We start from the raw sequence: 24,503 nt of genomic DNA on the forward strand, positions 1-24,503 counted from the left end.
ACTACAACTTACACCCACCCCACAGCTCAGGGTCAGGAACACTGGTAATTCTATGTTCTTCCTTGTAGTGACTGACCTTGGATTCTAGGTCTGTGGTGAGCAGGATTTGCATTTTATCTTCACAAGTGAGAAGTCTGAACAAGCAAATGAAGAGTCACCATTTCTCTTTTTCTGAATGAGGCCCAGGGATGCTACAGACAAAGCCAACATCCTTCTAGAAGCAGCATTGGGGTGTTCAAGTGCTCTGACAGGTGTCTAGGTATCTGCACTGTAGAGAATGGAAAAATTATCTTAGCCTGGAAAATGCTAAGATCCAGTATTACTGAAGCCCTATCCAGGCCCAGAATGATGAAGAGGTGCCTCAGATTGTGAGCACCACCACCCCCTGACAAAGTGGCCTGCCAGGGATGTTTACCGCAAAATGTAATCTCAGGTACCTACGTTAACCTGCTTCCTGAAGGAGGCTAATACTGCCCCATTTGTGTTTTGCTGAGAACATTCCAGAGTTGAAGATTTTTATTTGGGTCTATTTTTTTTTCCAATTCACTCTTTCTAAAAATAATGAAACTACAAGATTGGGTTCAGGGGGAACCATTCCTTTTGCATGCAGGCACGTCCGCCCTCAGGATGGATGGCTGTTGCCCTTCCTGTTTCATCCTGGTAGAACACTCACCATTGAAGTCTGTGTTGTTGTCCATTGAGGCAATACATGATTCCATCACAAAGGTAGCTGACTTCCTCCTTTCTATGGGAAAATCAAGAACAAACTACCCCCAAAAGCATTTACACATTTACTTGGAGTTCTGAGGTATAACTATCTTGATCTTAACTTCTTAGAAGTCAGATAAAAACCCTGAGACACTTCAGAAAAGTCTAGAAACACAGGGAGGGTTTTTTTTTTTTCAGTTTCTATTTGTTTTGTTTTTATAATTCATTGAAGGTTATCCAATTTGCTGAAAAAATGGAAGGGTAGGAGAGGTATAATATCTAAATTTAGAGAACCTGGATTCTAGTTATAACCCTACTAATTATTAGTTGCGTGACATTAAATACTTCACTTCTCCTGGCCTTAGTCTATTTTATTCATAAAATGCAAGATATTTGTAAAATGCCTGCTACAAGAACTTATTACAAGGTTGCAGGATCAAATAAGCTAAGGTTTACAAAAGCACTTTGTAAACTCCAGTAGGCTCTGTGTATGTGTATATGTGTATGCAAATACTATATAAATATACTTTATGTGTATATTCCGAAGGCCAGAGGGCTCCCCCTCAGCCCACATGCACCCCTGAGAGATTCTGCGAGCTGGTGCTCTCTTTGGTCAAGGCCGGGTCAGGCCACCCTCTAACCCAAAGTGGTCCTGACTTAGACTTCAGGACCCTCATGGGGACTGGGGAACACTTCTCTCTGAGGGAAACACTGGAGCAGGCCAAGACAGGGTAGATGTTGTCCCCTTGTGTGATGTGTCCCCTGCGAGAAAAGAACGCACTTTCTCAGTAGCTCAGTGTTCCCACTGACAGCATATGGATTTTTGACTAGATTGCCTTTGAGATTCTAAAAGCTATGGTCTGCTCTCTGCTCTAGAATCCCTGCACTGAAGTGGTCCGATGTGAAACCTCTAGGTAGACCCAATATTCCAACCCTAAAGAGGAATCTTCTGCAACACAGGCCCTGCTCCCCTGCTGCCAGCGGCTTGGGAGTCTCAGCCTTGGGTGGCCGGCGCCCCGGGTCCAGCTGAGCGCCACCTGCGGAAGGAGAGAGGCGGGGCTGGGCAGGGATGCGCAGGCCAGCGGAGAACAGCACCAAACCCCACCACACTGCGCAGCGGGGAGAAGCCACCTTTATTTCCCACCGCCGCACAAGCCTTCCCCAGGCGGAGGCCTGGCCAGTCCGCGCAAGGCCGCCTCCTCTAGTAGTCTATGGTTTCTTTGTCCTTCTTGTTGAAGGGATTGTAGGGTCTCACAGTTGTGACCAGTCGAGACAGCGGAGCCTGGTGACGGAAGAGGTCAACTGCCATTTCTTTCCGTAAGACGCTGAGGCAGGATGGGGAAAAAAGGAGGAAAATGAGACATAAAAGACATATACAAATATACAACCTCATCCAACTAATGATACCCATGTGCGGGAAGGGGAGGAGAGCGCGCACTGCAGGCAGGGAGCGAGGATGACTCGTGCTGGGGAGCACTCAGTTTCAGGGATTGCACCTCTGCGCTGCGCAGAGAATTATGGTGGGTGCTAGGGATGGGGGTGATCTGCAGAAAGCCACCCAAGGAACCCCACTGCACCGTGCCTGGGGAGGGCCCAGCGCACGCTGGGGAGAGCTCTCCGGGCGGGGTGGCCGGGGGAATCAAGAGGAGTCTCCTCCAAGGAGGAGTGAAGGGCGGACAGATAAGGCCCAGGGAAGCCAGAACAAGACATGGGGCAGGCAGACCTCACCCAGAGGGTAGGAGAAGACATACCTGGGTCACCCAGAGGCCTGGAGAAGACAGGGGTGACATGGGTGGGGGGTACCCGGGCCTCACCCAGCGGCCAAGAGGAGACATGGGTGGGGTGGGCCTGGGCCTCACCCAGAGGCCAAGAGAAGACATGGGTGGGTCACCCAGAGACCTGGAGAAGACATGGGTTGGGGGACCTGGGCCAGACCCAGAGGTTGGGAGAAGACATGGGTGGCAGGGACCCAGGCCTCACCCAGAGGCCAGGAGAAGACATGGGGAGTGGGAGGGACCCAGGCTTCACCCAGAGGCTAGGAGAAGACATGGGTGGAAGGGTCCTGGGCCTCACCTAGGGGCTGGGAGAAGACATGGGTGGAAGGGTCCTGGGCCTCACCTAGGGGCTGGGAGAAGACATGGGTGGGGGTCCTGGGCCTCACCCAGAGGCCAGAGACCAGGAAAAAACATGGGTGGGAGGGGCCTGGGCCTCCCCCAGAGGCTGCTGGGGGAGGGTGAGCAAGGCAGGGTGTACAGGGTTTTACTGGCTCTGCCAGTGCATTTAAGTTGCCTGTTCCCACAGGAGGCTCATGGCTGAGCTTCATTTTACTTTGCTTTTATACCCAGTAGGAACAAATTTGCCCTATCAAGTTTGGTGTGATAATTAAAATAATTTTTTTTGAAAAGCTTTGAAAATGTGGAATGCTTTGCAAGTAATGTTTTATCCCCTTGGGTTACTGGCATTCCCAAACTCCCTATTATTCCTGGAGGTGGCTGTCCCAGTATCACAGGAGTTGGGCCAGCTATTGTGAGCAACCCTACAAGCCCGTGGCCTGAAGTAATATTGCTGTGAATTTGTTGCTATTTGAATTACACACACAATGCATTGCTTGTATTAGCAGCGAGTTACAATGCTGGTATGGGAAATTAAAAATAATTAAAATTAACCCTCTATATAGTGACTACATCTAAAATGGCTTTGTTTTATGCTATGATCACCTTGAACTAATATTTTATTTTGCTTTATATATATAAATACACACACATACACATATGTATATTATATGTTGTGAGAAATGGCTGCAGAGGTGGGAAGGCAAGTTTCTGTGAAGGTTACCTTCTGGTGGGAGGGTGTGGGCAAGAAACACTGGACTGTCATGGAAATGGGAGCTAGAAAAAGCATTTGTGCCTGTGTTGCCCTTGCTCACAACTTTGGAGGTAGGTCACATCCCTTCTTCTTCACCTCCAACACATCCCATCTCCTCACTTCAAATCTCTTTCAACTGTCCCTTCCTCTCAGTTTGCATTCCATCCCAATATTCATCCTGAGGCACTGTGGGGGCCCTATGCACTTTGCTCCAAATATGGTATGGGAGTATATGGCCATGGACCCCTTTGCATCAACATTTGAGGTCCAAACAACATAAAACCTCCAAACCACCAGTGCAGTTTTCTCAATTACAGAGATCCAGCCAAATGCACTGTTCCTTGCCTCTGCATCAAGCGGATCCAATGGCCTCTCTCTTGTCCCCCTTCCAGTGTACAGCCTGGCAGGCAGGAGCATGTCACTTGACTGCTGGTGTCAAAATCCAGAGCCAGGAGGTTCAGGTTCAGGAGAGAGTGCTCAGGAAGGAAGTGAAGGCAGGAGGCACGGGAGATTAGCTGTTTGCTTTTTCAGGAAGTTTAGAAGTGAAAGGAACGAGAGGGGAGAACAGGGTGGCAGCTCACAGGGAAGCCACAGGGAGACTCCGCTGGGGTTCTTCATAAACAATTGGCCAGCTGAGAGAGGCCAGCACTGCGGGGCAGAAGGGGAGGAAGCAGGACTGATGGGACCACAGGACTCAGAGCTCAGAAATAATGACCAATATTTTAGAAAAGTAAGAGTGTGTCTTCCTGGGGGAAAAGGGAGACAACAGTGATGGAAATAGAGCCTGGGATGTGGAGAGGAGGAGGGGACACTAGCAGGGAAAATGAAGGGGTCACCTTGGGTGCCCCAGCAAGCAGGAGGCAAGACCAGCTGAGAGGGGCGTGGGGAAGGGACTGGAAGCTCGTTTGGCACAGAGAGGTTTGAAGACAGCCACCACAGGAATGGCATTAGCTCTTAATAAGCGAGGAACCTATTGCAGAGGAGCAGTGAGAGTACAGTAGCAGTGAATATTCAGGAGTTCCCAGGGGATGCCCATGTGAAGACGACTTCTTAGAAATAACAGGAAAAAATGCATCAAATCAAGCAGAAACAGTCAGGAGGAAGTTAGCTCACTATGTTCTCATGACACTCATCAGAGAGAGAGCAAGGCTCATACTTTCACTGGAAAGTTTTAGAAAAATAAATTATAGTGTTAGATACAATCAGAGTGATACTTTTTGATGTGAAGAGCCTGGAAGGCCCAATTTTCTGATCATAAGGGCCAGGCCTTCCTACTAGAGGGCACAGTCCTTATGAAAGCACAGTGAGTTTTTACACGTTTAAATTCCCTCCTGCCCCTCCGCACCATGATTTTTCATGCCAGAATACCACCACTTGCCAGGAGCTGCTATTAGGGGAGAAGGCAGAAGTGCAGGCCTTGACATCTGGGCCCAGCATGAGCCATCACTTAGTTGTGGGTGACACTGTGGTTAGTGTCACTTTCTCTAGAGAGTTATCTGCACCCTGAGAATAAGAATCCCAGGGAAGCTACCTCAGAGGGTGCTGGGTCCCCACTCAGGCCATGGATGACAGCTGTATGTGCAGTATGTGTGTATAGTGAGGGCCATGGATGACAGCCACGTGTGTAGTATGTGTGTATTGAGAGGGATTGCGAGGACCCCCAGGAGTCAGCTATGGGCCTGAATCTGGATGTGAAAGTCTGGCTGAAAGATACAAGTTATATTCTCCGGGAGTAACAGTAGGGGACAGTTTTTCATTTAGAAATAGAGATTTATCTGAAAGATAATAGGAACCTTTTATCACACATTGGATGGCTTGATTATGTGTTGTGTAGATATGTTAGGGCAATCAGAGATCAGGGTGGGGTCCGAGATTTGGGGGTGAGAAGATGGATTGTGAACAAAGAAAGAAAACGGATTAGCAATGTTTATAGCTGCACTGACAAAGAATCTCTGCATTGGACCCCTCCTAAATCAAGAACCAGCCACAAGGTTTCATCCCAGCTCTCTTTGGACAGTGAGTCTAAATGATCAATATAAGGATGTATTTAATTTTGACATTGTTTTATGTCCCTCACATGAAGTAAATATATATTACTTGTCTAAATGTCTACCAGCTTTGCCTTTGGAAATGGATTTATAACATTTCAAAATATGTCTTGACATTGGCCTTGGCAATGATTTCTTGTGTATCACACCCAAAGCTTAGGCTACCAAAACAAAAATAAGTAAATATGACTATGTCAAACTAAAATACTTCTGTGCAGCAAGGGAAACAATCAGCAAGATGAAAAGGCAGCCTACAGACTGGGGGAAAATATTTGGGAACCATATATTTGATAAGGGGTTAATATCCAAAATTTATAAAGAACTCATACAACTCAATAGCAAGAAAATATATAACCCAATTTAAAAAATGGGCAAAGGACCTGAACAGACATATCCCCAAAGACAACAAAAATGGTGAGCTGGTGTATGAAAGAGTGCTTAACATTGCTCATCAGGGAAATACAAACCACAGTGAGATATCACCTCACACCAATTAGAATGGCTGCCATCAAAAAGACAAGAGATAATAAGTGTTGATGAGCGTGTAAAGAAATGATAGACTGTTGATGGGAATGTAGGTTGGTGCAGCCATTATGGAAAACAGTATGGAGTTTCCTAAAGAAATTAAACATAAAAATAACTTATTCCTTCTCTGGAGATATACTCAAAGGAAATGAAATTACCAACTCATAAAGATATCTGCATTCCTGTGTTCATTGCATCATATTCACAATAGCTAAGATATGGACACAACCTAGATGTCTGTTGATAGATGAATGGATAAAGAAAATGGAATATTATTCAGCCTTTAAAAGGAGGAGATCCTGCCATTTGCACAACACGGAAGGACCTGGAAGTCATTTTGCTAATAGACACAGAAAGAAACATGTTGCACAATCTCACTTACATGTAGAATCTAAAAAAGAAATAAAAGGTGAAATATACAGAGATAGTGAATAGAACAGTGGTTATGAGGGATTCGGTGGGGGGTGAGGCAACAGGAGATGTAGGTCAAAGGATGCTAAGTAGCAGACACGCAGGAGAAACAAGCCTGAGACATAAGATCCATCATGAGGACTACAGGGCGTCATAGTGCATCGTATTCAGGATTTTTGCTAACAGAGTAGATTATAGCTGTTCTGACCACAGGGGGAAGGGGAAAATGGGTAACTATGGAGATGACGGATATTAATATGTTCACTATAGTAACCATTTTACTATATACCCATATCTCATCATAATATCATGTTGTTAGGATGATATACACAACAGAATTTGTTTTTTAAATACATGCAAATATTGAGACTGGGAAAAAAATGTGTCTTGAGAAAAAAACAAATGCAAGTTATTAGCCTAGAAAGCCATTGACCTCCTTTTAAAATGTTTCTCATCAAATGGCCTGGAGAGATGCTAGAAAATTACCAATCCAGAAAGTGAGATGTGTTGATAAAGCCTCCTGTTGGCAAGCACCTTAGAAAAGGCCACGCACACAGGGCTTGTGGGATGCGTAGAACTGTCTATACGCAGTGGCCTACAACAGGCTAGTCAGGGCCTGAGAGCCGCCTCCTAGGGTGCCTTTACTGTGCCATGAGGAATGCTTGCTGCCCTCAATTACGTGGGACCAAGCCCCACTCCTTCAAGTCACTGCCTGAGCCACTCCTCTGTGAAGTCTTCTCTAGTGCCCCATCCCAGAGCCCCAGGCAGCTTGTGTGTGCCTCAGTTTCCTTATCTGTAAAATGGGGATAGTAACATTCCCTTCCTCACAGGGTTCCTGGGACCGTGACATGAGTTAGTACCCACAAAGCACTCAGCCAACAGAAGTGATTATTAGTGTTAAGACATTTTTTGTCATCCTCTGCTACAATTATTTCTCATTGTGAGATGGTGAGCTCCTTGCAAGCAGTTCTTGTGATTTGTTGGAGCACAGTAAACATGCATTGACTTAGTAAAAGATCATGTGAATCCACCAGCAAATGGGTGAGTGAATAAAAGGATTAGCAGCTGGGTGGACCAGGAGCCACAGCCCAAGAGGCCCATGCATGGCAGCTGCTCCCATTCATAGCCATTGCCTTTCTGAAAGTTTTAAGAAGCTGATCAGAGCAGGAGCTCTGGCTTGGTATCCATGGCCTGACAGTCACCTCCTCAGAAAGCTCTCCCTTACCATCAAGCTCAATAAGCCCCTTCTGTGGAACTCTCTTCTACATCAGTCTTTCTTCTTCATTTCACTAGCTAAGATTATTATTTCATTTCTTCAGTTAACTTGTGTGCTTCTTTACTGTCTATCTTTCGTACCAGAAAATAAGCTCCTGAAAGCCGGGACCTTGTCTGTTCAGCCCTCTATCTTCAGTGTCTTGAACAGTGCCTGGCCCAGAATTGATGCTCAATAAATGTTTGATAAGGCCAGGCACAGCAGCTCATGCCTGTAATCCCAGCACTTTGGGAGGCCAAGGCAGGAGCATCACTTGAGGTCAGGAGTTCAAGACCAGCCTGGCCAACATGGGGAAACCCTGTCTCTACCAAAAATACAAAAATTAGCTGGGCGTGATAGTGCACGCCTGTAATTCCAGCTACTTGGGAGGCTGAGACATGAGAATCTCTTGAACCCAGGAGACAGAGGTTGCAGTGAGCTGAGATCGCACCACTGCACTCCAGCCTGAGCGACAGAGTACTCCGTCTCAAATAAATAAATAAATAAATAAATAAATAAATAAATAAAATGTGTGATAAATGAATGAATCCTCTACCAAAAGAATGTGATCTAGAACAAGTTCTCCTTTAGGGGGTGAACTGCTGTCCCTATAGTCTGCCTTCCTACTGTGCTAGCATATTCATCTGCACTGGGCCAACCACTAGACATCGTTCAGACTGTGTTTGCATTTTCAAAACCATTTGCAATGCCAGGAATTCCATCAGGTGCTTTCAAATTTGAGTTATAATAAATGAGTAACGATGTGCTCCTTCTCACTAGTAGCTTCAAATAAAGGAAACTTCAGTAACCTTGCATCTAACATTTCCTGTTTTCTGGGATTTTTTTTGAGATGGAGTCTCACTCTGTTGCCCAGGCTGAAGTGCAGTGGCACTGTCAGCTCACAGCAACCGCCGCCTCCCGAGTTCGAGTGATTCTCCTGCCTCAGCCTCCCAAATAGCTGGGATTACAGGTGCCCCCCACCATACTGGCTAATTTTTGTATTTTTATTAGAGACAAGGTTTCACAATGTTCTTCAGGCTGGTCTTGAACTCCTGACCTCAAGTGATCTGCCCACCTCAGCCTCCCAAAGTGCTGGGATTACAGGCGTTAGCCACCATGCCTGGCCACATCTCCTGCTTTCAATTTCCAAAATGTGGGTTTAAAAATATATGTGACTTGCAACAGAATTTTGTCTTTTATAAAAGTAAGGTGCCTGTTCACAAGAAGTAACTATGTATCTGATGTATGTTCCATGTGTCTTCTGATGGTCATGCAGAAGGGTGATGTGTGTGCACAGCTGTGAGTCTAAGAAGCAAAGATGCCATTCCTCTAATGCGCCTGAAATACCTTCATATGCCCCTTTTGGTCACATTCATAATAACATTAATCTACACCTGGTTTTCAGTGTAATTTTGGGTAAGATTCAAAAAGGAAACACATACAAGGCTTAATAAAGTTCCCCTCAGTAGGAAAATGGAAAATTATCTTTTTTCTGTTTCGGATTTGATGCCACATTTTTAAAAACAATGTAAATTTGCTTTTACTATTTAATTGTTCTTTAATGGAATAAACACAATTAGGATTTCCCCTCCTAATGTATCTGAGCAAATTGAGTAATAGGATTCATACTTACCGGTGAAGTTCTGAATCTGGTGATGGGGTTGTTGATGGAATATTAGAATTTGCTGGGTGGGTGGCTGTGAAATGAACCTTGCCGGTATATCCTGGAATATTTGCAGCACTAAAGTGAAGAGTTAAGAGAGGAGGAAGAGAGGAAATTAAAATGATGATTTGTGAAATTGTCATGGTAACTAGCACCCAAATATGAAAAATATAAAGAAAGATGCAGTCTAATTTTTTTTTTCCTGTATAAGGTGTGGAACTTGGGCTGTCCAAAAACGAAACAGTGCAGGCCTGGGGCATGCTGATGCACAGGTACTTAGATAACAGCCCTATTCTGGGGTCGATAAAATTTATTTCAAGTTCATGTTTTTCTGCTATTTTAAATTTCCATGTCTTTTACAAACATGACTCACTGCTGAGCTCTGTTTCATAATGAAGGAAGATACCAGGTCTTGACAGAGCGGCAGACCTGTATCCCACACATATTTCTGTAATGCAGACTCTAATATTAATGAATATACACTCTTACATTTATAGCATTGTTACTTTTATCAGATATCTTTCTTATCACCATTAATGTACTGCATTATAAATTTCAGATGATTTCCTAAAATTGCCCATTGGAAACAAATGTACACCAGCATTAATTCTACAACAGTCGGTTTAGAATTTGAATTTAAACAGTTTAGTTTGAATTCCACTGACTCTTCTGCTTCCCTGTTCTTTTCTCCACCAGGGACAGTGGGAGATAAAAGGAAAACACAAGAGTGAAGAAGCCGTTCTTCAGTGTGTATAAAAGCTCTCTCTCTCCCGAAAAGGCAAACAAGCATTTAAGAGAAAGGCTTAAGTGGGTAGTTCAGAGGAAGGAATGTGAAGAATAATGAATGTTCTTGCCATGATAGCACACAAGGTGGTTTACACAGATTATTTCCTAGGAGGTGGGTAAGGTTTATGGGACAGGCCCAGTGTGAAGCTCCATTCTGTGTGCTGCAATGAGTTGAGGAAAATAAGATTTAAATTGTATTTCGAAGTCCAAGAACACAACATTTACAGGTCATGAGGCTCTGTGTAATAGCCTACCATCTTTGCAGAGTCGTATCAACGCCATGGCCTCAGCTCACTGTGCTGGCCTCAGGGAGGAATAAGAAAGGCCACCATCATGAACTTGCCCCCAGGGAGGAAAGGGCCAGTGGGCAGATTGCAAATTTCATTCATCTCAGTGGCTTTCACTTGCCATCCTTGGGCCTTTCTCTGAGAGCAGGACATCCTTGTGGCATGGTTCCCTATTCAAAATTGGCACCCAGACAAAATGCAACACAGTAGCAACAAGCAAACCTCTGTGGGTGGTGGAGGAATGGTTCTTCAGTAGCTGCCTTCGTTATATCCATGACCTTCCCACACGACAAGTAAGCCAAACAAAGCCTTCTCCAGAAACCACTTATCTTAGGAGTAATTTTCAAAATTTGGAGCTTATAGGAGTTGCTCCTGAAAGTATCAGGTGACAAGGCAGGCAGAAGAGAGGTTAGTGAAAGGGGTGTGTGCTTAAGGGTTGGGAGGAAGATTCAGACCCCGGTTACCCATATCATCTCTGGGATCTGGACTGGACATAGTCTTTTGGAGCCTTCTAGCCTCAGCCTGACCCCCGGTAGTGATACCAACCGGAAGGACTTGGGTGAGGGAGAAGTGGAAACAATGAGAAGGATTCACATTGCAATTTCTTGGTGTCCTTCCCACATTGATTATGTGCAAGTATCAGAATGTTAGGGGGAAAATACGTATCAGGCAGGGAATTGCACTAATAAATCTCCTAATTCTCTTCCAGCTGTGTAATTTATGACTCTGTTGGTGATGACTTATTGGCTTGCAGGTGATATAATCAAGGACACCCAGAGACTAACAAAGTGAAGGGAAATTACATCTATGGCAACAGCAGAATCAATAGTACAAAATAACAGATTTTGTGAGACTAGGAAAATAAGGCAGCTAAAGAGTGGGGGAAGCCCACTGCATCGAGAAGCAGGCTTCTGTGGCAAGCCTGACTCTGCCCCTTAATCAACTGTGAGGTTTTACTCCAGTGAAGAAAGCTCTCTGTGCTTCAGCTTGGTCAACTGCTGCATGAAGAGGACGACACTAATCTCTTAGGGGCACTCTGGGGATTAGAGGAATTCAATGAACGTGAAAACAGCAAAGTGTTAGCACTTAATAGATGCTAAACTAATTTCAATTGAAATACAGTAATTTAAAGAAATAAAACATTTACAAAATAAGGGCCATACACATGGAGATTGCAAAGTTTATCCAGTACAGACAGCTGAAAAGATGCTAAGACAGAGGTTCCCAATGGTGCTGCACACTGACATCTCAGGGGCATCTTTAAAGGTACCAATGCCTGGCTCCCACCCCCACAATTTTTTTTTTTTTTGAGATGGAATCTCACTCTGTTGCCCAGGCTGGAGTATAGTGGCACAATCTTGGCTCACTGCAACTTCCGCCTCCTGGGTTCAAGTGGTTCTCCTGCCTCAGCCTCCTGAGTAGCTGCTATTACAGGTTTGCACCACCACGCCCAGCTAATTTTTGTATTTTTAGTAGAGTAGGGGTTTCACCCTGTTGGTCAGGCTGGTCTCGAACTCCTGACCTCGTGATCCACCCTCCTCGGCCTCCCAAAGTGCTGGAATTACAGGCGTGAGCCACCACGCCCGGCCCAGCCCCACATTTTTATGTAACTAGTAAGTGGTGTGGCCTGAGCACTGGGACTTTTGACAGCTCTCCAGATGATTCTTCTGTGCTGCTAAGTTCGGGAGCCTCTGTTTTACAGCCACATTGTCAAGCTTGCTGGAGGGACCTAGGTGAGTGAACTGAAGCTGCCAAATTCTAGGCAGTGCCCTGCAGGATTTCTTGGAATTTTGTTGGAAAAGTGCAGCTGTAAGTTAGAGAGGTAACCCAGAATGAGGCAAGGTTATTCATGCGTGTGTCTCTCCCCCAACCATTCATTAAAGCTTCCATGCATGTTACAAAGGAAATCCCCTCCATCTGTGTGAAAGGTTTTTTCCACTGCCTTTGAAAACACCTGCAGAATTAAAATGCCTCTAAAGTCATATCCTGCCATCAGAGCAGTTAAGAAAGAGGGATGGACGCAGGCCATCTGTCAATCACATGAAGGGCCTGATAAAAAACATTGCACAGCCTCTGTGCCTCTGTGGCATGCATGTTATTGATGCTAAATGGTATCATATGTTGCATTGTCTTAATGCTATTAGATTACATCATATTTAATAATAACATTTCATGAAAGAGTAGACTGATTAGCTGCTCAGTCTTGAGAATGAATTCAGTTGCATAATAAACTGCCAAATATTTGAAAACGAAAGTCCTCACCCACACTGATTCTAAATCTATTCCATTTAACCCTGGCACATATGGCCATAACAAGGGGAATTTTGCCATCTTAAGTGCAACACAGTGACCTTATATTAAGAGGAGAATACTCTCTGGGGAACACTTTAGACTGCTGCTGATAGGAAACATTATTTTTCAGCTGGAGGGAACAAAGCTATTAAAGATACTGAAACATACAAGTCGGGAAATGGATTTCCAGATTAGTCACATGTTCAAAGAATTCCACTCCCCATTTGAGGAAAGTAGAGAGAAGCAGAGACCCACTTAAAAATAAGAAGTCTTCATTTTTGCCTTTGCTCCACAGCTTCTAGTCCTTTAAGCACCTCATTTTGTACTCCCTAGTTCCAAATAAGCCAGGATTTTGTTCACTAATTGATAAATTTGAATATATTATTGCCCAAGTCTACAATGAATTGGTTCTCGACAAAACATGATAAAATAGAAATTAAGTAATTTAAGAAAATCAAGAAGTTTAGTAACTCAGAAGAAGGGAGCACAGATGGTATGTAAGTTAAATATGAGATGGGAAATATGTGGAGAAAACCATGTTATATGTAGAATATATGTATTGTATATATGCATAAAATTTAGGCATGCATACAAATTCTCACTCTACACTCTAAACATGACTAATAGTCATTGAGTATGTTCTATATTCCAGGCACCCTTTTAAATACTTGATGTAAATTGACTGTTTAATTCTCACAACAATCTTGTGTCATAGGTCCTATGATCATGTCCATTTTATAGATGGAGAAACTGAGGCAGAGAAAGTCTAAGTATCATGGCCAGCACCAACCAAGCTGGCAAGTGGTAGAACTGGACCTCAGTGCAACTGAACTGAATAGGAAGGGCCGTTGGCATTACTCCCAGCCCAGCCAGGAGAGCCTCGTTAGCTCACAGTGGGCTGCAATTATACCGGGCGGGGTGTAAGTGCAGGTTCAAATCAATGTGATAGTCTTTCATTTAGAGCCATTCTATATCAGGTACAGTTCTAGGCAGACATCAAGCTGACTTAGCTCCCAACAGCTTTCACACTAATGCTTTTAATTTTAAAAATGCACATTTAAATGTTTAAAGATCCCAAGTGGACAAAGACCATTGATGCGACATAAGGGAGGGGGGTGTGAGACAGACACATTTAATTCCAGGGCTGCCCTGACCAGCTGTGTGAACTTAGACCTCAACTGAAGTTTTCTCAGGCATCCTCACCTATAATTGGCCATCAGTCAGGGTAGCTGCACTCTCTTGGAGGGTGCTGGGGGCAATGTGATGCAAGTAAAGGCCTGGCACAGTGCCCAGCATGCAGCAGGTGCAGACCAATGTGAGAGGAGCAGCAGGTGATGGATGGAAGTTAGGGTGAGCAAGAGGAGCAGAAAGTGGGAGAGGGAGGAAGAGTAGTAAATTCCAGGCTTGGACTTTAGGGAGGGTCAGCCCAGGGGGCTGAGAGAAGGGAAGGACTGCAGAGAACTGTGAGGCGGAAGCGGCTGGAGAGGAAAAGACAGGAGTTCATTGTGAGTTGGGGTTTGTCTGATTTTATTGTTCAATGACAAACGCAAATAAAACCAGAAACATTTTGCAATGACTTTTGGTCATTGGATTGCATTTTTCTGAATATCATGTCGTGGCCACAAGATATTTTTTAGGAATTACAGGTTTATTGATTATTCTCTTCATCTGGTGGGTATATTCTTTCCTCCTGTGTTCTTGGGATCTTCAATTCTTCCATTTAGAAGGGAATGTAGAAACAGTATAACTCAAAGCTCCAAGAACCCATTATTTGCCAAAGGCAGAAGCCATGTTTAATGTGAGTTAAGGCAAGAGCTTGCCCTGGGGATTAAGAGGCCAGTTCTCTGGACTTTTTACCACTCATGAAATGAGTGATCTTGGCTCTTTATGTCATTTCCTCTGGCCTCAGCCTCCTCATCTGCAAAATGGGGATAGAACTTGCACCTTCACTTCTGGCCTTAGCACACTATTTGAAAGACAAATGAGGGAGTGTGTGAAAGTAGTCTGAAAAGGCAGAAGTGTTGGGCTGATCTAAGGAACTACTATTCATAGAGTTATTCTTTAACCTGGGTTGTGGTAAGATTTTTTTGTTAAGCTGCAACACAGTCCAGTGACTGACAGGGAAGCCCCCTTTTTGATGGGAGACATGTGCCAGGGGCTGCCTGGGGGTCCATGTTCGACAATTCCTCTTTATTTGCAAATGCTTCCTCAGAGAAATCATTGAGGTCAAAAAGCACAGTAAATATGAAACCTTGTAACGTCCTGAGATAAAAGATTATAACTTAGTGGAGGATGGTACCTCAGAGGCAGCTGCCTAGTTTGGAAAAACAAGCAAATGGTGACTGCAAGTGCTGGGTTTGGGTTCAGAAGGCATGGGCTGTACTGCTCTGTTATCTGGGCCTGCACCTCACCTGTGCTGAGGCTGTTTATTCTTTGGAAATACAAGGGTGAGATGCATATATGTTATATCCCAGGGCTCTCTCCCATATATGTAAGATGCATATATATATATGTGTATATATATGCATATATATATATACACATACACACACACACACGCACACATACATGCACACATATATATACATAGGTATATATATACATATGTGTATAAATATATCTACAATAGAGTCCGTTACAAAAGAAAAAGCACCCCAACACCTCTTTCCATATCCCTGGGAAAGGACAAACATTTGCCATTACAGATCATTCAATTATTATGTTCCTTGTACTGATGACTCATGACTGCAAAGCACTGAAAGTATATGGGACTGTAAAATGGTTACTAAAATACTAAAAGGGACTGAGCTTCTCTTCAAACTTTTTCACTGAGCCCTTGCAAAGAATATGGATCTTATATTGAAGAGGATAAAAACAACAGATTTGAAAAACAAGATTCTTTTTTTTTTCTTTTTTGAGACAGGGTCTCTGTCACCCAGGCTGGAGTGCAGTGGCGCGATCTTGGCTCACTGCAACTTTCACCTCCCAGGCTCAAGCGATTCTCCTGCCTCAGCCTCCCTAGTAGCTGGGATTACAGGCACTCACCACCAAGCCTGGCAAATTTTTGTGTTTTTTAGTAGAGATGGGGTTTCACCATGTTGGCCAGGCTGATCTCCAACTCCTGACCTCAGGTGATCCACCTGCCTCGGCTTCCCAAAGTGCTAGGACTACAGATGTGAGCCACCGTGCCAGGCCTGAAAAAGCAGGATTCTCATCTCAGTCTTACCTTAAGTTTCTGCTTGACACAGATTATAAGTGGGGATGAATTTGCATCATTTTAAAAAAATTCCTGAACACTACCCAGATCCGGTCAACAGTACATGTTTGTTGAAGAAACAAAGATAATTGTTTAGCTATACTGAGCTTCAATAATTTTTGTTGAACCCAATGACTATTTTGGATTTTCTATTTCCTAAACTAGTCTCAAGTTATAAGTTAGGAACTGCAGTAGAAACCGCATTAACATTTTGAGTTCCTGAACTCTAAATGCCATTTAATAACTGGGCATGCCTACCAAATTCGAAAATAATTTTAATAAGAAAACTCAGGCAACAATTTCATTTTTAGTGATTTGTTCCAAAAGAATGCATGGATAAGTGTACAAACATATATGTAGAGGCTGCTTTTGCTATATTGTTTACAACAGGAAAAGTAGTCAGGGCTTGGGCAATATAAACTTGTTATAGACTTGGTGAGATACATCTAGCCATTAAAAAGATTTTAATATGCAAAAGTATCTAGTGCATATTTCAATCTTACATACACACACACACTCCACCTATCCATGCACACACAATACACTTGTATATATATGTTGCACACATTCATAAATGCATGAGGGGAAGAGTCTAAAAAGAAATCAAACTTTTAATATTGGGATTGAAAATAAAAGAGATATTTTGCTTTCTACACTTCAAAAATATCTGAATTATTTTCATAATGAACACTTTTGGAAAAAAGTTATTTGTGGAGATTCAATGTTAGTATTAAAGGTGAGCATAAATACTGAGCATAACCATTGGCTCACCAAATCTCTGTAAATTCACATAACACTTCAAGAAAATGATAGCCATAAGTTTAAGAACTTTTTAAGAATGTTTACATATTCTGATCCCAGAATCCTTTTGGAGGAGTGTCACTTAAGTAAATAATTTCAAATCAAGAAAGAGTCATATAAAAAATATGGAAACAATTTACATATGTAACCTAAGTGAATGAGGCAGTTACAGTACATCTACACAAATAGAAGCTATGATAAGCTCATAAAAACATGTACCCATAATTATGTGGTAATGTTATGGTGGTAAAAATGTTCTGTGTAGTGTGATCATAGCTATATAAATATACAAAAGCAAGATTAGAAGTGTGTATGACAGATGGAAATATGCCAAAATGTTAATAATGGTTATGTGTAAGAGTTTGGTTATATTGTCATTGTTATCAATATTTCTATACTTTTTCTTTAATGATCAGATTCAGTTCTACAATAAAAATAAAAACTACTATTTTTAAGCTATTAGCACAATCACTACCAATATAAAAAACACAGGGCATGTCAGATGACTTAGTAACCATAAAACAAAATCAACTGATGAAGGAAATTTTTAAAACTTTTGCCCTGTAGAAAAATTGGTGATTCCAATGCTGGAACCACTTGAACTAGAGAGTAAATGGCCTTGACCCTTGCCTGAAATATGGCTTTTGGGCCGGGCGTGGTGGCTGACACCTTAATCCCAGCACTTTGGGAGGCCAGGGCAGGCGGATCACTCGAGGTCAGGAGTTTCAGACCAGCCTGGCCAACATGGCGAAACCTCCATCTCTACTAAAAATACAAAAAATTAGCCAGGCATGGTGGTGTGCACCTGTAATCCCTGCTACTCAGGAGGCTGATGCAGGAGAATCACTTGAACCTGGGAGGCAGAGGTTGCAGTGAGCCGAGATCACGCCACTGCACTTCAGCCTGGGTGACAGAGTGAGACTCTTTTCTCAAAAAAAAAAAAAAAAAAAAGGCTTTCACTGAAAAGGCAGGGGTATAGCAGGGCTTCCCAGCCATGATTAAGTGCCACCAATCATTAAAAAGGACTCTAAAGATACTATCATAAAGCCATTTCTCTTCAAGAAACTTTAAGATAAAAAAATTCAAGAAGAGACATATTTGCTTTTAATAGGATGGCTCTCTATACCTTACTTGGCACAAAGTAAGCGCATGTGCTCACATGCAAATGACATCATATTGTTTGTATTCTCCTGTACTTTGCTTTTTAGCTCAAGCAGTATTGTGGAAACTACATAATAATTTGTTTAGAGATTCATATGTATGTATCAAAACTAGAAAGAAAAGTAAGCAAAAGAAAGGCATAAAGTCTAACGAGTATAGCTTCTGAGCTGGGGAAGCAGAAGCATGGGCAATGAGATTGGGGCCACACACATGGTTGAAAAGATTTGAGTAAGATTCTCTATGTTACTAGGTAGGGGATACACAGGCGTTTACTTATGTTATTTGATACGTTATATGTGACACTATATCTTTCTGTGTCTATAAATATTTTATAAATAAAAATGAAAAACATTTCTTTGTGTTAACAGGTTAAGATTCCGTTAAAAATTGAAAGCGAATCAAAAGAAAAACCTTGCAACCTTGGAGGCCCTCTAGTGCCCAAATCAGATAAGTACAGTTAATGTCTTCAATTCTTTTATATGATTCGCTCAAATATCATTTGCTTAAAAACAGAAATTAACAGCAAGATGACGTAGGAATGCTATATGCCCAAATTTATTGAAGTTAAGTGGTTCATTTTTACACCAAATCTTTAAAATGCTGCCATACTGCTCTTCACTCTCTTTGAAGAAATGACCCCAAATAATATGTTTTGATTCTTTAGAAAGAATATTTCATACATTTCAAAATTTAGATATACGTATCAAAGAAGAAACAATCCTAAATTGTTGTGCCTGAAGAATATTTTAAATTGGCATTCTTCCTATATCCTTCCTTTAGATTTTTAGAATTATTATGTGTAATAGCAATGATTTCCTTGCAGAGTGTATGGAAGAATCCAGCCCACCGATCCTTCCTCAGGACGAAGCACAGCACGACAGCTTTCAAGTTCCTACGTGTAAAAGTGATTCCTCTCGGCTGGGCGCGGTGGTTCACGCCTGTAATCCCCGCACTTTGGGAAGCCGAGGCGGGCGGATCACAAGATCAGGAAATCGAGACCATCCTGGCTAACACGGTGAAACCTCCCTCTCTACTAAAAATACAAAAAATTAGCCGGGCGTGATGGCAGGCGCCTGTAGTCCCAGCTACTCGGGAGGATGAGGCAGGACAATGGCGTGAATCCAGGAGGCGGAGTTTGCAGTAAGCCGAGATTGCACCACCGCACTCCAGCCTGGGCGACTGAGCGAGACTCCATCTCAAAAAAAAAAAAAAAAAAAAAAAAAAAAAGTGATTCCTCTCTGTTAGTGATCTGCCGTGTCTCAGATACTTTACAAACATTATTGATCCCCCCACGATCACCTCACTTGGTGGCATTTTTTTTCTCACAAGTTTCAGATGAAGAAACTGAAGTCACAGAGATGAAGTGACTTGCTCAAGGGCCCCAAGTGAGTCAATCCCCAAAATCTCCTTTGTGACAAACCACATTTCTTTTAGGAAGCAGGTATCTTTCTTCTTCAGCAATGTTCAGTAAAAGCCACGTTTAAATTGCTTCATTTATAGTAAAGTCCATCATCATGTTTCATCCTTAGTAATAAAACAAGGGAAATAATCATGAATGGAACTCACCGACTTGTGTTTGTATAAAGAGGCTTAGAGCACCGCTGCTTGGCTAGCGATGCGATGTCTCCCAAGGGGTTGTCAACATCATCAGCATTTGTAGACTGCACATGACCACTGTTAAGAGTGGAAAGGAAAGAAGGCATATATTTCTTTATAAGAAACATAGAAGAAACCATTGAACAGTATTCTAACTTCCAAAGGAAATTTATTTGCCAAAGTAGATCAAAGGCTCAAAATGCAAAATGTAAAGCATAATGATAGAACAATTTTCCTTAAAAAATATAAAGATAATTTTCTCTTCTTCAGAATGAGCGGTGGCATGCTCCTTGATCTTAAGTTTGAGCCAGAGTGACAGTAAGGGCTGTTTTGTGTTTCTGAACAAAGAAGTGGGCTGTTCCTGCAGCCCCAGCACAGCTCCTCTGGAGACCGGCTGGAGGCTGGGCAAGGAAGAGGCGGGTGTGTGCCAGAGATTATAAGGCTCCTGGTGAATGGAAACCTTCACAGGTGCAGAGGAGCTTGGGCAACATGCCACGTGCCCTTGGGCCTGAGAGAAAGTTGAGAGGCTGAGTTAATGCCAATCAGAGGGTTTCAAAGACTTCTGGGGCCACTGGTAGAAACACTAGTCAACTGCAGAGCTGAAGAGGCCGAGTAATGGGAGGGGTGGGCCAGGACTAAAGGTCCAGATCCCTCCTCCATATTCTTGGATCTACTTTGTTTCAAGGTTCTTCTTTCATCTAAAAACCAAGAGAAGACCCCAACTGGCAGATAATGTACTTTTTTTGCCATCCATGGAAAGCCGGCATTAAATGTAGAAAATAAGAGGTGATATTTCCTGCACTTCACTGTTACTGAGCGTCTCATCCCTTCTGCAATTATAACAGTTTTCATGATTCGTAACACTCAATAGTGGTAGCATCCAAGGTATTTTATTTCAAAAGGTAACCTATCTGGAAAAACAGAAAAATGCCACTCTTTCTCTCTCTTTCTTTCCTTCCTTCCTTCCTTCTTTGTTTCTTTCTTTTCTTTCTTTCTTTCATCAAAATCAAACCTTAGATGGGACTTCTGATATTAAACAGGCCACACAAACATTAGAAATGTGTTACAATATATAAGTTGTCTTAAAAAGTGAATACAACATGTGTGAGCTGAAAGCAACTACAATCAAAATATAAATCTAAAATTTTTTTACAAGACTGAGAAACATTACTTACGTATAGAGAGGAATATATTTACTTCTAGAACTTGAACTCACACTTCAAAAAAGAGAAGAGAGGCAACTGGGTTATTTATATTAAGTTAATAAACATCAAATTATTACAGTATTTCTCTAATTAAGACAAAAGCCTTCACAGATATCTCATAGGAATTGTCCTTTAAAGGTTTGTGATTTTAAACAGAGACTATTTAAGGATGTAGTTTGCTTTCTCCAGAATGTCAAATAAATGGAACCATATAATAAACTTGTGGGTCTGGTTGCTTTCAAAATGTATTTCAGATTCATTTATATTGTTGTGTGTTGTGTTTGTTCTTTTTCATTGCTGAGTAGTATTCCATTGTATGGGCATACTCCAGTACCTTTATCTATCTACCTGCTGAAGGGCATCTTGGTTGTTTCTAGGTTTTGGAGATCATGAATAAAGCTGTTATAAACGTTCACATATAGGTCTTTGTGTGAGCTCTTGGAAGGAACATTTACATACAAGAGGCTTCCACTGTGAATAGTATGCTGAAGAATTCTGAGATGTGGCAGTGCTGTCTAACCCACATAGCTTTTCATTTGCCAGCTGACTTATAATCAACAAATTAAGCGGATCTATGTAAACTGGAATAAAAAAATTATCATCTGCCTGAGCTATTTGCCATTTTACCACATGATATGTAAATTAAAAATACCAATATACCAATAAAGTTTTAGAACTAACATTCACATGTTAAGAATTAGTAGAAAAAAATTACATTTTAAAAAAGGTATTCAAATGGGATTATCATCAACTTCAGCTTGCTATATGAACAAGAATCTTTTTTTTTTTTTTTTTTTGAGATGATGGTGGCTCACTCTAGTCGCCTAGGCTGGAGTGCAGTGGCACAATCTTGGCTCACTGCAACCTCCGTCTCCCAGGTTCAAGTGATTCCCCTGCCTCAGCCTCTCGAGTAGCTGTGATTACAGGCACGTGCCACCACACCCAGCTAATTTTTGCATTTTTAGTGGAGATGGGGTTTCACCACGTTGGCCAGGATGGTCTCGATCTCCTGACCTCGTGCTCTGCCTGCCTCGGCCTCCCAAAGTGCTGGGATTACAGATGTGAGCCCCCACACCTGGCCAATAATCTTAAATTTTTAAATATTTCAATCTTTTATTTAAACGATTACCATTCAATTTACACGTTGGGGTCTATAGTGGGGTATTTTACACATTTGGCAAAACCATATTTTAAATAATTTTTATCAAAAATCTTGCACATCATTTTTAGATATGGTTCAATAAAATGGTAGTTTTCTGACAAGACTCAATATTGTTCTCCGTACTGTCACTATTTGCATTTCTAGATCCAGCAGTCAGACTTGAGTACAGCATTGCGTATTTCCATTTCATTCTTTTTTCTACCAATTACCAAAACAAAATCCCATTTAAAGGTCACTTTATACTACTTTTATTGAAGTGGTGCAGTTGTTAAAGATTTTTAAAATGGTATCCTTGATATTGATTTTTGATCGTTAAAATTTAGCAAGAACTCTCATTAATTTTGCTGTGGACCAATATCTTCTGCATTTTGCTTTAAATTTAATTTGGATTAGGTAAATATAAAGTTAAGTATATAAGATTAACCATTCCACTGAGGTGATGATCAAATTGATCATCTAAAAACCAGAAAATCAGATGAAATTCCAGGGAGCAAAAGATGGAATGAATAATTTTTTCTGGAGTGGCATGTGTTTTTTATATGTAATGTCTGTCTGTCTCACGCTATTCTTCATAATTGCCCACAGTAGTTATTGAAAAATACATAGTTCCATTTTAAAATTCCATGTGATTCACTTTTATATTTCCTATTCAACTTCATTTTTGCAAAATGCTGATTGTGACTCAGCACTCACAGGCTTTAGCCAACAGGCCTACAAATCACTCATTAAACTATTTAGTAAGATCCTGTCATTAAACTGAGCTAGCATAATTGCTTATTTATGTTGAGAAAATGGATCCTTAGCTCTTATCATAAGTAGTAATCAAATGCTTTAAAAATAATAAATGTGAAAAGCAAAACTTTGAATATTTTAGAAAAAAAGTTATAAAAGGAGGATATCTTTATTATTTCAAGGCAGGGAAACACTCATTAAAATCTTCACAAAAACAACAAAAACTGAAGAAAAATATTGATGAATTTACTTACAGTAAAATTCAAAACTTCAGATAAGCAAAAATAGAAAAGTCTTAAAATAAAAAAATCACAGACTAGAAGGGGATACTTTGATTCATATTACCAAGAAAGGATTTTTACCCAGAATATTGAACAGAAAAGTTGTGACAATCAATAAGTAAAAGCCCAACAGCAAAAGGGACAAAATATATAAGCAGGCAAGTTACAGATGTGAAAATTCAAACAGGTCATAAACTTGCAAAAACTGATCGTTAGTAATCAGGTAGACGTAAACTAAAATTATAATGCAGCACAATTTGTTATTCATAAGACTGGATTTTTTTTTTAATCTGAAAATTGTAAATACTGGCTGTGATGTGCAGTAATGGGAGCCCAAGCACTTATAATGGGAGATTCCATTGTTGAAACTCATTTGGAGAAGAACATAGCAATATCTAAAAAGCAGAGAGGTACACATCACATGACCCAACAATTCTAGACATAAATATGAGTATATAAAACTCAGAAATATTTTTACACTTAGGTATGTGAAGGTATGTGGGCACTGTACCAACTGTAATAAAAATCAGAAAATAATTACTAGAATGGATGAATAATTTTTGGCACATCCATTTAAAGGAAGACTCTACAACAGTGAAAACAAACTCCTAGAAACACAGATGTCAAGAGATATGAATCTTACAAACACAAATATAAATTTTGTGTAAATTAAATAATGTGAAATTAAATAATGTAAATTATTTTCTATCAATTTTTGTATCATATGGTTACTTTGTGTTCTATTAATGTTAGAAACTATGACTTTATTAGTATTACTTCCTCATATGTAAATTTTCATATGAACAAAAATATAAAGTTGCATAAATGTATGTATGATACCACTAATACTGGGTTTATAAACAAAGAACACAATTCCATATATTGGTTAACAATAGCACATGTTTTAAAAAATTATAAGAATGCATGAAAATGTGAAACGTCAAATCCAGAATACTAGTCATGCTCCCAAAGGAAGATAGATGTGCTTAAAAAAAAAAAAATAGAAATTTTCCATTGTGTAAGTAATATTTTATTTCTAAAGTTGGGGAGCAGACACACAGAAAATATCATATTCTTATACATTTTTGTGTACATAAAACATTCAAAAATGAATACAAAATAAAAACAAAGATGATAACCTGTGTTGTGGGTTGTGTTAAGAGCAAAAATGAACAGACAATACTGTGATGTTTTCAAAGGCAGAAACACCAAGCTTTTTTAGACTAAATGTGAAAATTACATGTAAGGGAGTAGTAGTAATAAAACCATAGTTTCTAACATTAATAGAACACAAAGTAACTATATAATACAAAAATTGATAGAAAATAATGTATAATCTACTTTATATAAAGACCATGGATTTTAGCAATATTATAATTGTTTATATCAAATTGTTTAAAAGTCCTCCCTATTTTATATTATTGTATTTATTTATTTGAGATGGAGTCTCACTCATTGCCCAGGCTGGAGTG

The 24,503-nt window shown here is 41.1% G+C and overlaps 1 protein-coding gene across 1 annotated transcript in view; it reads right to left on the reverse strand.

The window, feature by feature from the left end:
* Positions 1 to 866: 866 nt before the first annotated feature.
* SPMIP7 (sperm microtubule inner protein 7) overlaps positions 867 to 24,503 on the reverse strand; it is a 63,149-nt gene continuing 39,512 nt past the window's right edge. Inside the window, exons 6-9 of the mRNA XM_024250279.3 lie at positions 20,827 to 20,868; positions 19,622 to 19,729; positions 9,443 to 9,550; positions 867 to 2,033 (exon numbers count right to left, since the gene is read on the reverse strand). Coding sequence (XP_024106047.1) covers positions 1,910 to 2,033; positions 9,443 to 9,550; positions 19,622 to 19,729; positions 20,827 to 20,868 — 382 coding nt within the window. The 3' untranslated portion in view covers positions 867 to 1,909. The remainder of the gene's footprint in view (positions 2,034 to 9,442; positions 9,551 to 19,621; positions 19,730 to 20,826; positions 20,869 to 24,503) is intronic.

The sequence above is a fragment of the Pongo abelii genome, chromosome 6 (genome assembly GCF_028885655.2).
Source record: "Pongo abelii isolate AG06213 chromosome 6, NHGRI_mPonAbe1-v2.0_pri, whole genome shotgun sequence".
Lineage (NCBI taxonomy): Eukaryota > Metazoa > Chordata > Mammalia > Primates > Hominidae > Pongo > Pongo abelii.